The following is a 16,311-nucleotide window of genomic DNA, read 5'->3' as shown; positions in this document are numbered from 1 at the left end:
TGTGGCCTGCGGGCGTCATCGCCGCAACTGATTGGTGCTCGTGCGGATGCGTCCGCATGGCAACCGCGAGCTGTGTACAAGAGTCCGAGCGGAGAGGAGCGTTTTTCTTTCTGAAACACTGACACAGATTCCTACTGTCTGTCCTCTGTCCGTCCCTCTGTCCTCTGTCCGTCCCTCTGACCCACACGCACGCACCTGGACGCGCAGACTGCGGAGCGGCGTGGATGCGGCTCGTCATTGGCGCAGACTGACAGGTGAGCAGTGCGCACGTTAGCCTCGAGTCCACAGTCCTGCACGATGTCCTGCAGCAGAGAGGGACACTGACTGACACTGATGCTTTCTGTTGTCCTGCGTGTGTGTGTCCACTCCTGCACGTGCGTGTGTGTGTGTGTCTGTAGGTGTGTGTGTGCGCGTGTGTTACGTGCAGTCATGCTGTAAACAAGGTGTCGGCTGAGCGCAGAGAAAGTGCTGAGGCTCAGGCCGCAGACCTGCAACGGTCACATCCAGGACAGTGTGTGTGTGTGTGTGTGTGTGTGTCTGTGCGTTTGTGTCTCTGTGCGTGTGTGCGTGTGTTTGTGAGGAATAAAAACAGGGCGGTGTCAGCTCTGCCTCCACCTGAAGACACCACTGCTTCCTCTCAGTGCACTTACACAAACACAGAGAGCATCATACATAATGAAGAGTCCCATATTCACTGCAGCTGCCTGACTAGTGTTTAACCATTGATGGTCTGAGCCTGAAGGTTCTGCCTCCTCAGATATGTCTTATCATGTGTTCACCATGCTGCGATCATAAAGTGCCACCATGTGCAATAGTGTCAGTCTGCAAACACTGCTTGTTCCTTATGTCAATGCTACATGGATTCCACTGCACATCATCTTTAAACTTAATATCACACTCGCACGCTACAGAAATACTATAGTTGGGAGTTGATAGGTGCTGGATGATACTGTAAACTCAGACAAACCTTATAATTGGAGGTAGAGTACGACTGATGTGGTGTTTTGGGGTCAAATGTTTATACCAATGATGATAAAATACTTCCAATATTAATATAAACATGTTTCCTTAGATGTCGTCATTTATCAATTTAACCATAAACATATTACAAATAACTCTAAATAAAAAGAACACATTCCATCCAAATATATATTAATTATATTAAGAGGATAAAAATGTAAACATGAAGGTTTCTGCATGACAAACATAGACACTGGTTACTGATTTGTCTGTGTAAGTATCATATACTATAAAGTTACCTCTCTTCGACTTTACTGTTGGGCTACACACAAACAAGCTGTTTTTAGAAATGTAACATAAGAGTTCCTGAGCAGAAGAGTATAGACACTTTAAGTTCCTGTAGGAATCTCACAGTAACCTCTCCCTTCCTCTGTGCCGCAGCCAGTAAGCTGCCACCGCGGCAGGTCTGTAACCATGACGGCCGAGGAGACGATCAACGTCAAGGAGGCCGAGGTGATCAAGCTGATGCTGGACTTCCTGAGCTCCAGGAAGCTGCACATCAGCATGCTGGCCCTGGAGAAGGAGAGCGGCGTCATCAACGGACTCTACTCCGACGACATGCTCTTCCTCAGGTAAGACAGACTCGTGTGGCACTCAGGAGCCGATCAGCCTAGAGACACAAGTATTAGTTAGGACAGGCCTGTTTCCATCATGAAGTTATTTTCTGGTGCTTTTTGTACTAAATTCATATAGTTGTGACGTCTGTGGCCTTTTGACTCACTAGGTAGTAGCACTGTGATGAGGGAACAGATTTCAGATCCCTCTTAAACTGTCCACTTTCAACAGGCAGCTGATTCTGGACGGCCAGTGGGAGGAGGTGATGCAGTTCATTCAGCCTCTAGAAGGGATGGACAAGTTTGAGAAGAAAAGGTGAGAGAAGTAATATAGATTGTATATTGTGTTTATGTACATGTATATCTAAATTGGCATCTGTAATTTCTGTCCCTAACTGTTACTGGTAGGTTTGGATTGTTTGATGTTTTAAATTCATATTTTTTAATATCCGATAAAGTAGAGCAGTGATGAGCGTTTCCTTTGTTGGCGACTGGGTGAGATTTGCCAGTACAGTGGGAGACTGGTCGTGAATTAGGTCAAGTCTCAGTGATGTACTGGGGTAAAAATACGTGTGACAGCCTCAGTTTCTCACTGGTCACCAAACATTGTCCCAAAAGTCGTCCCACTCAGTTGTCCTATTCCTCAAGAAAGAACGAGTTCATTTCCTAACACTGAGATTTGTGTTTCCAGGTTCCGCTACATCATTCTGAAGCAGAAGTTTCTGGAAGCTCTGTGTGTAAATAACGCCATGTCAGCTGTTGAAGAACCACAAAATGTATGTATAAGTGTCATTTGAAAACTAATGTGCATGCTGGGGATTTGACACAACCCATACTAAGACACAAGCTGAGAAAACAAATTATTTTATAATAGCAGCCTGATTTCTCTCTGCTCCAGTGGAGCTGCTCAGTGGTCTGTAGAAGAAGCCTCTGATTGAACTGGGACCATAAAACTACATATGAATATTTGGAAAACAGTGTAGATACAGATCATATAGCACATACTGCATCTCACTTAATACTGTCTGTGACCTGGTGGTTTAAGGACAATCTCTCTAACCTCTCTGATGAATTCTACATTATAAAATTATTATTTTTAAAATACAGGTCATGTATATTGTCCTATAGGAAGCAGATACTGCAAAAAAAAAGGTTTTTTCTCATGAGGAATAATTTTCTGATCAATATAAACTTGAGAATTTTGCTCTATACATCTTTTGTTTGCAGCCACATCTTGAAAAATGTATGTTTTTGTTCATCTTGACCTTGACCTTTGACCGAACAGCTCAAAAAGTAAATCACCTGTAGATAAACTTTTGAATAATGTTCCCACTAAGTTTAGTGAAAATCCATCAATGCATTGTTAAGTTATTTTGTTCAGACACACACAGACCGCAACGAAAACAAGATTTTGCTTGCGTAGTTACACCAGCACACGGACTGATAGGCTTCTAAAAACAAGACGATCATGTAGCATGGACACTCTCAACCTAACGTCAAATAAATACAACTTTTAATGTTGTTAGTACAGTAGCTCTTTAAGCCAGAAGTTCACATCAGGCCTTTTAAACATCAGCTTTTATGTGTAGAAAAACAGGAATCTAGAGAAAACACTATCACAGCCTCTGTGTTCTTACCTTCAGCAGATGGAGTTCACCATGCAGGAGGCCGTGAAGTGCCTCCACAGTCTGGAGGAGTTCTGCCCGTCCAAGGACGACTACAGCAAGCTGTGTCTTCTCCTCACCCTGCCCCGCCTCACGCACCACGCCGAGTTCAGGGACTGGAACCCGAGCACGGCGCGCGTCCACTGCTTCGAGGAGGCCTGCGTCATGGTCGCCGAGTTCATCCCTGCGGACAGGAAGCTGAGCGAGGCCGGCTTCAGGGCGAGCGGCAACCGCCTCTTCCAGCTGCTCATCAAAGGGATCCTGTACGAGTGTTGTGTCGAGTTCTGTCAGGTAATGTGACCCCTGGACGTGGAGAGTGTTACCAGCAAACTCCACTGGATGTCGATATAGCAGTAAAAGGTTCATGACATAACACAAACTACAATCAGATTTTCTGCCACAAAACCTCATTAGGGGATATTGGTCTTACTGCCAAACTCTTTCCTATCAGGTCTCATTTAAAGCATTACAGGACAAGCAGGTGTCAACACAAAATCTCAACAGTTCCAGCCTCGGGTCAATGATCTTAACAAGGCTGTTCCTGTTTACTAGAGCAAGGCGACTGGTGAGGAAATCACAGAGAGCGAGGTGCTGCTCGGCGTGGATCTGCTCTGCGGGAACGGCTGCGATGAGTTGGATTTGTCGCTGCTGTCCTGGCTCCAGAACGTCTCTCCGGGCGACTTCTCGTGCGCCTTTCAGCAGAAGACCCTGAAGATCCACGTGGACCGGCTGATGAAGCCCAGCAAGGCGGGCCATGCCGACCTCCTGACTCCGCTGATCAACCGCCTGTCTCCCTGTCCCGCCTCGCCCTTCCGCCAGAGGCCCCATTCGGCCGACACCTACATGTCCAGATCGCTCAATCCGGCCCTGGACGGCCTGTCCCACGGTTTGGCGGCGCAGGACAAGAGGAGCATGGAGGCGAACATGAAGTCTGCTCTGAGCCGGAGCCTTGTGGAGAATAACGTGCATCAGCAGGATGATTCACCTGAGAGGTAAGCAGGAGGCAACGTGCTAGTTTTGAGTGACTGGGTGGAACAGATGCACCTGTATCACTGCACTTCTGTGTCCATCAAGCTTTATTTCTCTCTCCAGCAGCTGTTTTCCTAAGCTCCCCTGCCTTTGCGTGTGCATCTGCAACCTCACACATCTAACCCAGTGGTAGATCTCGTTGTATAGCTCAATCTGCAGCTCTATTAATCCTATTAGCCCTTCTTTAACACAGACATATTGCCTCGTCTGTCATCTCCCGCAGTGAATGCCACAAAGCATTCGAACGCGGCAGCTGCAGTGTAATCGAAAGCTCTCACTTAATGACTCGTTATTTAAAATCTCAGCTTTCTACAAATAAAAATATTCCTGCTCTTGTTAGTGCTATTGCAAATAATAAGGCGGGTTGGTGCAGAAATCCTGGAACAAGCTCAGCATCTGGAACAAAAAGGTAAAACAGATGTTTGTTGTTACTCATGGATGGAGGGTAGAAGTTTTTTATCTTCAAATGTAATTTTATTATGTTCTCCATCGCTGCACATCCTGTGTTCATGCTCTTTACTTCTTGTCAGTTTCTCAGCTACAGAATATAAATTCCCGCCTTTATATATTAATCAAGAAATCTTTGTGGTCTATTACCTGCAAACAGGGCAGCTCCAGCAATAGTAAAATGAGTTAATAGAGCATTAAATGAAATAACTTCTGTAAGCTGCAGTTTATCAGACTGTTGTCAGGTTCTCACTGGCTCCACCTGCAGGAGGGAACTAGTACATACACCACATTTTAAATAGTGCTACAGTTTAAGTCCATTTTTTACATAAAAGCAATGAATGAAACAAATTTGAATATTAAAACTTTATTGAACTGCTGTTGCTCTGACATTCAACCTTATTTTTGTTGTTTGCTGACAAGTGAAAACATTACTGCTCTTTCTTTCCTTTTGCTACGTGCAGTATAATCCTGGAGTTTCACTTACATGAAGTTTTCTGCATTGTGTTGTCTTACTTTCTCTTTACTTAAACTCAAATTAATTTCATAAAAAAATTATAATTGTGAATTGTCACAGGAAACAACCACAGAGGCCGGATGGTCCCAACACCACACGCACACCTCTGACTCCTGGGAAAGATGGAGAGCCGCCCTGCAGCACAGACACAAATGAGGTGATAACAATTACAGACAATCAGGTTGTGTTTGTTACCTCCACCAAGGAGGTTGTGCTTTTGTTTGTTTTTGAGAGAATTATGCAAAAGCAACTCAACCGATTTCCATGTTATTTTGTGGATGGGTGGGACATGACCAAAGGGGGAACCCATTAAATGTTGGTGTTTATTGAGGAATTTTCTTTCACTTTCTTTAATATTGTGAGATAGGACGTTTTTCAACATTTTCGTTGACTTCCCAGAGAATAATTTATTTATCTTGATGAAAAAAATATGGTAGGTTAAGGGCAGTGTGTGAAATCTGGATCTTGTAGATTTCAATGTGATTTCATAAATCCTGTTGGTGGAGCCTTGGTGGAGGTATGTGCTCGTCTGAGTGTCATTCTAGTTGTATTTGATACTTGCATTATAAACTTTACGGACCCCAAACCATCGGTGATATGTCGGAGTGTGTTGTCTCACCTTCGGTTGCTCAGGCTGAACTACTTTCATTTCATTTAGTTTTGTCATGTCTGGTCACTTGAGTCAAAGTCACACAGAGATTTTCAGTCTGTCGTCATTAATCCAGATTTAAGAGATTTGGAAAAGTTACCCCCTGAACTGCCTCCAAACCTCCACACCTCATAAATCCTTCCGCCGAATCTCGACCACACGTGTCCAAGGGACGCTCTCGCTCCCGCTGACCCTGTCCTAGTGGAGGGGGGGGTGGAGGTCATGGACGCTGAAGGCACATAATCTGATTTGATGTGCGGGCGAGATGGCCCACTGCCTCCATCATCGCTCATCTTTATGCATCCCAGGTCCCATCTAGTGGAGAAAAGTAGCTCGAGATTGGTGTGTGTGTGTGAGAAAAGTGGTGAGAGAGAATATACTGTAGACCCTTTGGATGTGATGAGGTCCTTGAAAACTTTTTATTGGATGGATGATGGAGGACGAGGCCCTGGGAGTTGAAGAGCTGTCAGTGGTGGCTCTTGGGAGAGAGTTAGTCTATTATAATCGTGTGTGTGTGTGTGTGTGTGTGTGTGTGTGTGTGTGTGTGTGTGTGTGTGTGTGTGTGTGTGTGTGTGTGTGTGTGTGTGTGTGTGTGTGTGTGTGGTGGCATTGAGAAGTGCCAAGCTTTGAATCAGAGAACACTGAGAAGCAATAATAAATATTCATTCAGGCTACAGGGCAAGTTAAGGTCAAATAAATCCTGTCAGAGTTTGGCTCTACATAGCATTGTCTTGTCGTGTTGGCTAACTGAGTGTGTGTGTGTGTGTGTTTCCAGTGCTGTGACTCCGAGGAGCACATCCAGGAGTTTTACAGGCAGCACCTCCGTGTACAGCAACATCTGGAGCAGAAGCAGCAGCAGAGGCAGCTGTATCAGCAGATGCTGCTGGAGGGGGGTGTGAAGCCGCAGGACCGAGCCCAGCACAACCTCACCGAGACCTTCCTGAGCAGGTGAGCAAGTCACATTAAAAGATTCAGCGTAATCGGTTTCGTGAATTTAAACTTCATTGTGGTCTCATCTCCAGATCGATACAGAAATTGGAGGAGATGAACGCGGGGATTGACCACAAAGGAGATGAGGTGATGACACATCTCGGCCAGCAGTGGAACGGACTGACGGGAAGCGACGGCGCCTCCAGTCCCAGGACCGCCAACGCCCGGCACACGCCAGACACGGGGCTGCCGAGGGACAAGCTCGGTGGTGTAAGCAGCAGCACCCCGTTGAGGACCGGGAGCCACGGCTTGCCCTCCCTCAGCGAGTCTCCAGTTCCTAACAGTCAAAGGTCAGAGCCTGTCCGATGTGTGGTTATCAGCCATTACAAGAAATTATCACATGTAATATATATATCATTTAGTTTCTCCTTGTGTTACTCTGCAGCTCTATACGTATATTAAAGCAACACTATGTATGAGCAACAGCGCCCTCTGCAGCCCCACATGGTGATTTATTCTATTGGGCTCCGTGTCCGAGTGAAAAAGTGATTTTTATAGAGAGAAAAAACTCTCTGTCTATCAACAGCTGTTTTCAGACATGACCTGCGGGTAAAGTCCAGAGAATTGGCTTGGAGTTTACCTGCAGTTTGCCTTTCACACATACACAACAGCATCAAATCATTATTCAGGTGAGAGGTGGAGCCGCCTGGTGCAGCAGGCAGAGGCAGGAAGTGACGTATTTATCACCGGTGTCGTTTTATCACCACAAACTCTCTTGACATCTTTGTCGGTGACTTCTATGTGTGTGTCACCACTTTTTCACCAGGAGATGTTTGTTTTATTTTATTTTATTTTTTCGTTTTTTGCATCTCACCTGTGTTAGAAGCGTTAGTTGGTTAGAAGCGAAGATGTTGGTTAACTAATAATCTGTTTTTCACATTCTGTGGATGAACGTGTCCTGAACGGCAGCGCTGAGAGGATCCGAGCGCCTTGTCCCACGTCGCAAGAAGATCCCGGCAGCTCTGCAACACGTAACACACAAGAGGTACATTCAACTCTTCTGCTTAAATAGTAATAATGTTTCTCTCTGTTCCACATTAGCTCAGTGTAGTGAATCTATCTTTACATATTATAATGTTTAAATGTGTTTAAAGCGATGACAGGAAGGTAAAGGTCAGGTAAAAAACATCTGTGATGACAGATAATGATATTTCTATGGATTATCATTTATTTTCTGATTTTCTTGGACAGGTGGGGAAGTCCAAAGCCCAGTTTGTGAAAGTGAACCAGCTCGAGGACACACAGGCAGTACGCGCCGTGGCCTTCCACCCCTCGGGGGCGCTCTACGCTGTCGGCTCCAACTCAAAAACCCTGCGAGTCTGTGCCTACCCAGAAAGCCTGTCCACCAGGTAGGAGCCACACACAGGCACGTTCCTACAGCAAAGATCAGTCATGAAAGTTAAAGTCAGGGTAGGCGATTCATTTTAGAAACGTACGTCACTAAACATGACATTGCGTTGAGGTCACTCTCCTTCCTGCACAGTCGTGAGTCAGTCCCTTGTATTTTCTTGTCTTGATTGTCAGCCCTGGTGCCGTAAAGCAGCCGGTTGTGCGCTTCCGGAGGAACAAACACCACAAAGGCTCCATCTACTGTGTCGCCTGGAGCCACTGTGGACAACTGCTGGCCACCGGCTCCAACGATAAATATGTCAAAGTCCTGCCTTTCAATGCCGACAGCTGCAACGCCACAGGTAACGATGACTGAAATGTAGCCCTGAAAACACGAGGTTCATCTGAATAGTTCAAACTTCCATCTGTGTGTGTGTGTGTGTGTGTGTGTGTGTGTGTGTGTCGTTCAGGCCCGGACCTGGAGTTCAGCATGCACGACGGCACCATCAGGGACCTGGCCTTCATGGAGGGCCCCGAGAGCGGAGGATCCATTCTGATGAGCGCCGGAGCTGGAGACTGTAACATCTACACCACCGACTGTCAGAGAGGACAAGGCCTTCATGCTCTGAGTGGACACACGGGTATGTTGAAGAAACAGTTCTGAGGGAACCGTGTGTGTACAGCACACTCTAATTCTAAGAAACAGTAAATCAGTGACATTATAATAAACCAATAAAAACACAAACCTACATGAAGTATTTAAGGCTTCTCCATGTTGTCCAACAGGTCACATTCTGACTCTGTACACGTGGGGAGGGTGGATGATCGCCTCCGGCTCCCAGGACAAGACGGTGCGTTTCTGGGACCTGCGGGTGCCCAGCTGTGTCCGGGTGCTGGGAACAACGCTGCACGGCTCAGGTGGGTCGTGATTCATCTTTCACCCGGCTGCAGATCTGTTTAAATTTCGTTTATTGCCCCTAAATTTAAGAAAAAAAGTAGAATATAAACATTCAGGGAGCGTAGTTTTTTTTGTCTTTCTTTCTATTAACAAAAGTAAAGGTTTTAAAGTAAACATTCGGTTTTGAAAATACTCTTTGTGACATTATAAGAAAAATACATTTGTATTGAGCAGATTAGTTCACAAGTAGAAATCACAACATTATATATTACTGTATATTATTGTTATATATTAGTGTTTTATTTTATTTAGAGCCTGATAGATATGGATCTTTTAGGGTTGATGCTGATACTGAAACATTTTCTATAGGGATATATCAGCCTATACACATTTTGTATTGATCTATGTGATGTCATTTTCAAATCCTCATGACAAAGAAATGTAATTGAGGTTTGAATTTCTACAGTTTAACCACAAAATGCAAATACAGCCAAACATATAGAACTTGAATAATAAACATTGATGTTTTTAAAGATAAATGTGCTTCTTTTCTGCACTGTTTATTCTGTGAAATAAAAGTTTTCATATCGGCAAACGAACACTAATATCATGATATCTGTGGAAGGCTCACATCAACAGATATTATTGGCCATTTCTTATGACTGGATCCAAAGTGAAACATATCCTCAATGAGAAAAACGTTATTTATCAGCGCTCTGTGTCCCTCAGGGAGCGCCGTCGCTTCAGTGGCGGTGGATCCCAGCGGCCGGCTGCTGGCCACTGGTCAGGAGGACAGCACCTGCATGCTGTACGACATCAGAGGAGGCCGCATAGTGCAGACGTATCGACCCCACGGCAGCGACATCCGCTCGGTGCGCTTCTCACCTGGAGCCCACCATCTTCTGACAGGTTCCTATGACAACAAGATCATCATCAGTGACCTGCAAGGTAGGAACATGTACTGTACACAAGGGGTCAAATGATCTGCTTTAAATTTCACATTTTAAGTACAAATATATAGTAAATGCATTTGATTCAAAAGAAGCAAACATGTTTTTCTCTTCTCTGACCTCAGGTGACCTGACCAAGCCCCTCCCTCAGACAGTGGCGGGGGAGCACTGTGACAAGGTGATCCAGTGTCGGTGGCACCCCAACGATCGCACCTTCATCTCCTCCTCTGCAGATCGAACCGTCGTCCTCTGGGCTCCGGGCTCCTGAGGGCCACAGAGACACACTGGTTAACAGCAGCAGGAGGAGGAACGGAGTTCAGCGCAGTGTGGGATCACTTACTGCTGCACGGTGTGTCTGTGTGTGTTTGTGCACGTACACACGCAAACACATTGTGAGCATCAATCCGTGTATGTTGCACAGTTTAAAGGTGTGTGTATGTGTGTGTGTGTGTGTGTGTGTACATTGCGTGACTGAAATAATTTTAAGGTGGAAAATCCAGTCACTTAAAAAAACTTGTACTTGGATGTGTGTGTGTGTTTGTGTGTGTGTGCACATTGTGAGCATCAATCTGTATATGTTGCAGAGTTTAAAGGTGTGTGTGTGTGTTTTTTGTTACGTGTGTGTGTGTTTGTATACATTGTGTGACTGACACATTTTTAAATTGGAAAATTCAGTCCCTATTATAAAATTAATGTGTGTGAGCGCGTGTGTGTGTGGCATTCTGCATATACAGTGCACAAATGTACTGTTGCAGTTTCAGTGTAATTAAAGTTGAAGTAAAGGAGAAGCTAAGTAAAGGAGCTAATGGTGTTTTTTGTGGGTCCATGTGAGTTTAAATGCTTAAAATATTCTGTGTGTGTGTGTGCGCGAGCGTGCGTGTGTGTGTGTGTGTGCATGTTTCTTTGTGTTTTGGGCCTTGTAGAGCATCCAGATGAAATGGCACAGTTGTAGTTAGATCAGAGAGGTGACTGATATGCCTGAAGTGAAAGGCATGAGTTAGTTCACTGCGAGCACACGTTCAGGTTAGTTTAGTTATTTCCTCTAAATGTTAAACCTCATGTGAATCAGCCGTCGTCAGAGCTGAAGCGGCGCAGTTCATGAAGCTGTGACCTGGACTCATGTCGTGGAAGGAAGCCACGTTTGGTTATGCATATCATAATGTGCCTTTTTGTAACATTTGTAGACTGATAGATTTATTTATTTATTTGCAGCTTTATCCTACTTGCTCATACGACTTTTTCCATGTATAGAAAATGTGCGCACACGTGTATAGATTCCAGTTTTTTCACCACATCTGTTGTTGAGAGTGAACTAGCACTTTGCACAAATGCTGGATGTACAGTTTGTTCAGGTTCGGAATAACAGCGTTGAACAAAACTAATTTTAAATGTGTATCAGCCCAAACAATTATTTCAAACTAAATTAATTAATTGCAACACAAAAATGTCAGTGTTGGGAATTCAATCAGGCTGCACCAAATTTCACACACTCGTAGTTATCAGTTCCCAAAATATACCTGATTGTTTTCTTCATCAAGATCCATGACTTATTCTTTCAGAAATCACGAAAATGTCGAAAAAAACACCATATCTCACAAAGTTAAACAAACGGAAAAGATTTTCTTCTTCAAAATTGAATGGATTCCTCTCTCAGCCGTAGCACATCCTTCCAACAAGTTTCGTGGAAATCCGCCCAATCATTTTTGCGTAATCCTGCTCACGAACAAACAAACCAAGCAAACAGACAGACAGACAGACAGACAGACAGAGGTGTAAATGAGAGGAGATGTTGGGAGACTGATGTGAGGACAACGGTCATGATGCACTTTAAACTAAGAGATGCTGCTAGACTGCAAAGAGTGAAATGACAAATCCAGGCACATTTGTATTTACTTTTACAAGTAAGATTTTATTTTTATTCTCACTTTTTACTCACCTACACAGACACCTGATGCATGTGAGAGAGAAGACGGCACAGCGGAGATTTCAAGTCATGTTATGCATCATATTTTACATGATCTGTGGCTCAATGGCAAATTCAGCGTCATTGTCCAACTGTGTGGTTTTAAGACAAAGTTTGTTGAAGGGGTCACTGGGTGTCAAACTGTTATATAAAATAAAAGTGTTGTTCTTGCTTTTGAAATTAAATAAAGTATTTTTAAGTTACACTTCAGAGCCATCACACTGTTTTTTATTGTGTCGAGTTAGCAAATATTAAAAAGATGACAATTTAAATCTGTTTTATATATTTATCTGCATTTACTATCACACACACGCACACACATACACACACACACATACACACACCTCTGGGTGCACACATGTAAATTACAGACATAATGCAGAGTGCACAAATGCTTATTTTCTGCTTTCACCTGTTCCCTTTCCCAACCCCTGTGCTGTGTCCTCCTGACGTGGCTAAACTGGGGCTAAACTGTGAGGGGTCATAACCACTGACTGAAAAATGTCATCATGCATTTACTGTAGGTGTCAAATACTTTTAAAGAAAATATGGTAAAAACCAACTGAGGGAAAAGAGAAGTCGTCATGCAGGAGACAAAGAGATGGACTGAGAGCGAGGGTTTCGAGGCGATGGCAGTTGGGATGGATGTGCGTTGGGGTTTCGGTGGGTGTGGGCTGGGTGGGCTGCAGAGGTGTGTGCATGGGGGGGGATTTAGCATCGCTCACATGCTGCGCTCGATCATTCCCTCTTTTGTGAAGTGGACAATGAGAGCCAGGGGTTCAGGGCTTAAAAAGGATACGCACACAGTTACAACCAGCGACCCTGGAGAGACACCGGCCAACCCAGAGGTACCAGGACTTTTAACAAAAACTTGGAAATACACAGGACCTGTATTTACTGCACTGCCCGGAAGATACTGCTTTTATATTTTACAACGAGAAGAGATGAAGTGGGGGATCTGTCTGTGCTGCTTTTACACTGGAAGTGATCCGTGCGACTACAGGCCTGAGATGCAGTTGTTCATAATTCTCGACAACAAAATACTGCGACGCCACATTCAGGGTGCAGATGTACTGGTGGAGTTTGGTTTTGCTTTTAGAATTCTGTGGTTTTTTAAAGTCCACAGTGAGGGAGTTGAAGTCAGTGGGTGGAATCAGAGGTGTGCTGGCTGGGAGACAGCCTGACTCTGCTGACAGTTCAGTTGTTCAGTGCCGGATTAGTTTGCGGTGCACGCAGCGGAATTAGTGGAGAACAATGGCTCTGAACTGCCAGATAGGCAAAGCTCATTGTCACTGTCCTGCAGCGGTTTGGTTCAAGTGCTTTGCTGGCAATGAGCAATTTAACAGCGTTTGGAAGAATGACTCCGTTACTTTTTATGCCCTTTGTGCGGAATTCTAAAAACCAAAAGACCTATAAATATCATGTTGAGCTTTGGTCATCTTATTTCAAAGTATTCAGTAATATAAAATATCTGAAAGTAATTTATTGTCTTTTCCAAAACTTTCATACAAAAAGATTTCCTTATGTCAGTGGATCTATCGTGAGCATCTTCCACCAGAGACGTTTGGCTGCTTTAGGCCTGAAACACATGCAACAAGTTTAATATTGTAACTTCGGGCAGGAAATGACGCGCTACGACCTGAAATAAGTGTCTGATCAGCAGTTTAACAGTTTAAGTTTGAGCTCTAAATGTTAAACGCAGGGATAGAATCATAATGTGTGGTGCAATAAGTGTGTATAAGTATTTGCTCTGTCGTTTCGTTGTCATTTATATGAAACAACGCATGTATTGGGATGCAAGACAAGTTTGGGAAGAGTATTCTGATAACTAAGTGTAATCTTACCTTATCTCATCTCATTTATCTTATCTCCTCTTGTCTGCAGGTGGTAGTAAACTGTAATGAAGTTATCTTGAACAGACACGATACACACTCTAAACTCTAAATGTTCAGTATTCTAGCCTCATGCATGTGTGGCACTCAGGGAGTTCACACCAGGCAGAACTTTGTAAACCAACAACCGTCAATCAGCTTAATAAACACAATCTAAAGCTCTTGTGAATTTATATTTGACGACGACACATTCTGACATCGTCTCCTCTCGCCCCCAAGCAGTTGCTGAATGTTTAGGAGGACACTGTTTCCCCCGGCTCTTCCACCATGCTGTACACTTTAGCAGGAGGGGGCACGCTCTGCGGTGTGGCCGCCCTCGTGCTTCTCATCGTCTCCACGGCGACCGACTTCTGGATGCAGTATCGCTACTCGGGGAGCACAGCCAATCAGGGGCTCTGGAGGTTCTGCATCAACCACAAATGTCATGCCCACACCATAACTGTAGGTGAGTATGTTCTCCAGAACAAGGGAAGGACCTGAGGCGAAAAGGAAAGGCAAAAAGAAAAGAAAAGAAAAGTTAAAAAGTAAACATAAGAAAGATAAGAAAAGGAAAAGGAAAATATAAAAGAATTAAAAGAAAATAAAAGAAAGATAAGAAAGACAGGGAAATAAAGAAAAATTAAAAAGAAGAAAAGAAAAGAAAAGCAGACTGAGGGCTTAGCAGTGTTTGTGCTCATATAGTGAGAATTAAGTAGGTTCACACAGACAAAATGACAAATAAACATATAAATACCAGCATGAGCACAAAACCATCATATTAACATGTAGTGTAAAAGCAGGTCTACTGTGTGTGTGTGTTTGTTTCTGACCTCTGTGTGTCTGCAGCTTTCTGGGACGCCACCCGGGCCTTCATGTTGCTGGCGGTGCTGAGCTGCTTCGCTGGGGTCGTGCTCGGCCTCAGCGCCTTCACCAACGGCACCAAGAACAGGAGGGTCCGCACGGGGGGCATCGCCCTCGTCCTGTCAGGTAACAGCGTCCACATCGTCATGGCGACCTGGTGGTTGGACACATTCATGATAAAATATATATAATTTGCAAGTGATCTTTATATTTCTTTTCTCTACACAATCTACGTTTTTTATATATTCTATGAACTAGTTTAACTTATTCATTTATTTGGGTTTGACTTTCTACAACAGAGGTTGATTTGGAGTCAGTAGAAATCCAGGGACAAGGTTGTGAATCAGATTTTGGCGCCATCTGTTGATGGAAAATAAGGTTGCAACCCCTTAAAGTGCAGTATGTTATGTTTTTAAAAGTTGAGAGGTGAATATATAATCAAATATGTAAAAATACAGAAAGTACTCACAGGATAAGTGTAGTTTCATGTTTTTTTACATCTGTATTCAATGTTTTTTGGTTGTTTGTTTTACTCCGTGCTCAGGTTTCCTGGCTCTGCTGGCTTTGGCGATCTACACCGGAGTGACGGTCACTTTCTTTGGCAAACGCTTCGTGGACTGGCGCTTCTCCTGGTCCTACATCATCGGCTGGGTGGCCATCATCCTGGCTTTCGCAGCAGGTATTTACTGTGTTTAGTTTTATGGTGAGCTTATGTTTATTGTGAGTGAGTTTCAAAGACTGAAACTGAAGTAATAAGTAAGAACATTTCTACTCTGCTTTCCTTTTCTTGACAGCACTCATATGTAATAGTAGAGGACTTTATTCAAACAATGCATGTGTCATTTAAGAATTAAACGTCATTCCACATATTTGGGGATTCATGTGTATAGTTTTAATATATATTTTCTTGAATCTTTCCTCCAGGTGTGTTCCAGCTCTGTGCTTACCAGAGAACCTCTGCAGAACCTGCTCCTTCAAATAACCAGGACACCTGAACAAGATGTTTCCATGGAAGCTGCAGCTGCTGTTGAAGTTATACATAGAATGGAATAAAGTGAAATCGTAGACTCATGAGTGGTTTCATTTCTTATCTCAACTACAGCCTTTAGAGAACACTTCTTCTTTTTGCTTTTGGTCATCGACAAAGCAGCTGATTTTGGTTTATCTTACCAGGGTAGAGATTCAGATTCAGATGAACAGACACCGAAACCCGAAAATATAGTTTAATAGGCCCATGATGGTTTGGATTTGGGAACAATATTAGTAATTAACAATATCAATAATCATTTAACTAACGTTACTTGGATGATGAAAGCTTTAGGTTGGCAGTGGCACTTTCGTCACAATTAACCTTATGTAGTCTATGGAAGTAGCATTTTTCAATGTGCACATTCTCCACTAGATGGTGGTGTTCAGTCACATAGAGGAGGTAAAACACACTGTGCTGGTAGATGAGAGCTTTTCTCCCAAAGTGAGTTCACCTCTTCTCTTCAGCTCAGAAAACAAAAAGCTTTTGGAATAAGAGGCAAAATATTAAAAGAAACCTGCAGTAAATTAACTTTGTAAACC

General features: G+C 43.7%; 2 protein-coding genes across 2 annotated transcripts; both read left to right on the top strand.

Annotated features, from left to right (window-relative positions):
• Positions 1–40: 40 nt before the first annotated feature.
• Positions 41–12,215, top strand: LOC118120650 (WD repeat-containing protein 47). The gene is made up of 16 exons (XM_047342790.1): positions 41–254; positions 1,402–1,592; positions 1,807–1,890; positions 2,266–2,350; positions 3,218–3,529; positions 3,791–4,230; positions 5,292–5,388; positions 6,656–6,828; positions 6,903–7,160; positions 7,780–7,855; positions 8,062–8,219; positions 8,395–8,561; positions 8,670–8,840; positions 8,986–9,117; positions 9,827–10,045; positions 10,173–12,215. The coding sequence occupies exons 2-16, from the start codon at positions 1,435–1,437 to the stop codon at positions 10,313–10,315; spliced, it is 2,673 nt and encodes an 890-aa protein (XP_047198746.1). The 5' UTR covers positions 41–254; positions 1,402–1,434; the 3' UTR covers positions 10,316–12,215.
• A 379-nt stretch (positions 12,216–12,594) lies between these two features.
• Positions 12,595–15,737, top strand: lim2.2 (lens intrinsic membrane protein 2.2). The gene is given in 5 exon segments (XM_035176969.2): positions 12,595–12,858; positions 14,125–14,347; positions 14,728–14,868; positions 15,287–15,421; positions 15,667–15,737. Coding segments are annotated over 5 exon segments (834 nt in total).
• The last annotated feature ends 574 nt before the right edge of the window (positions 15,738–16,311 follow it).

This window comes from Hippoglossus stenolepis, chromosome 14 (assembly GCF_022539355.2).
Source record: "Hippoglossus stenolepis isolate QCI-W04-F060 chromosome 14, HSTE1.2, whole genome shotgun sequence".
In the NCBI taxonomy this organism is placed as follows: Eukaryota; Metazoa; Chordata; class Actinopteri; order Pleuronectiformes; family Pleuronectidae; genus Hippoglossus; species Hippoglossus stenolepis.
The sequence above is the reverse complement of the archived record's forward strand: the minus strand, read 5'-3'. Positions and strand labels throughout refer to the sequence as shown.

Excerpts from the sequence above, each read along its gene's own strand:
- LOC118120650 (XM_047342790.1), top strand. The coding sequence starts at position 1,435 with ATGACGGCCGAGGAGACGATCAACGTCAAGGAGGCCGAGGTGATCAAG. Across the intron at positions 4,231-5,291 it reads CAGGATGATTCACCTGAGAG|GAAACAACCACAGAGGCCGG; the intron begins GTAAGCAGGAGG and ends GAATTGTCACAG. Across the intron at positions 7,856-8,061 it reads CAACACGTAACACACAAGAG|GTGGGGAAGTCCAAAGCCCA; the intron begins GTACATTCAACT and ends TTTCTTGGACAG.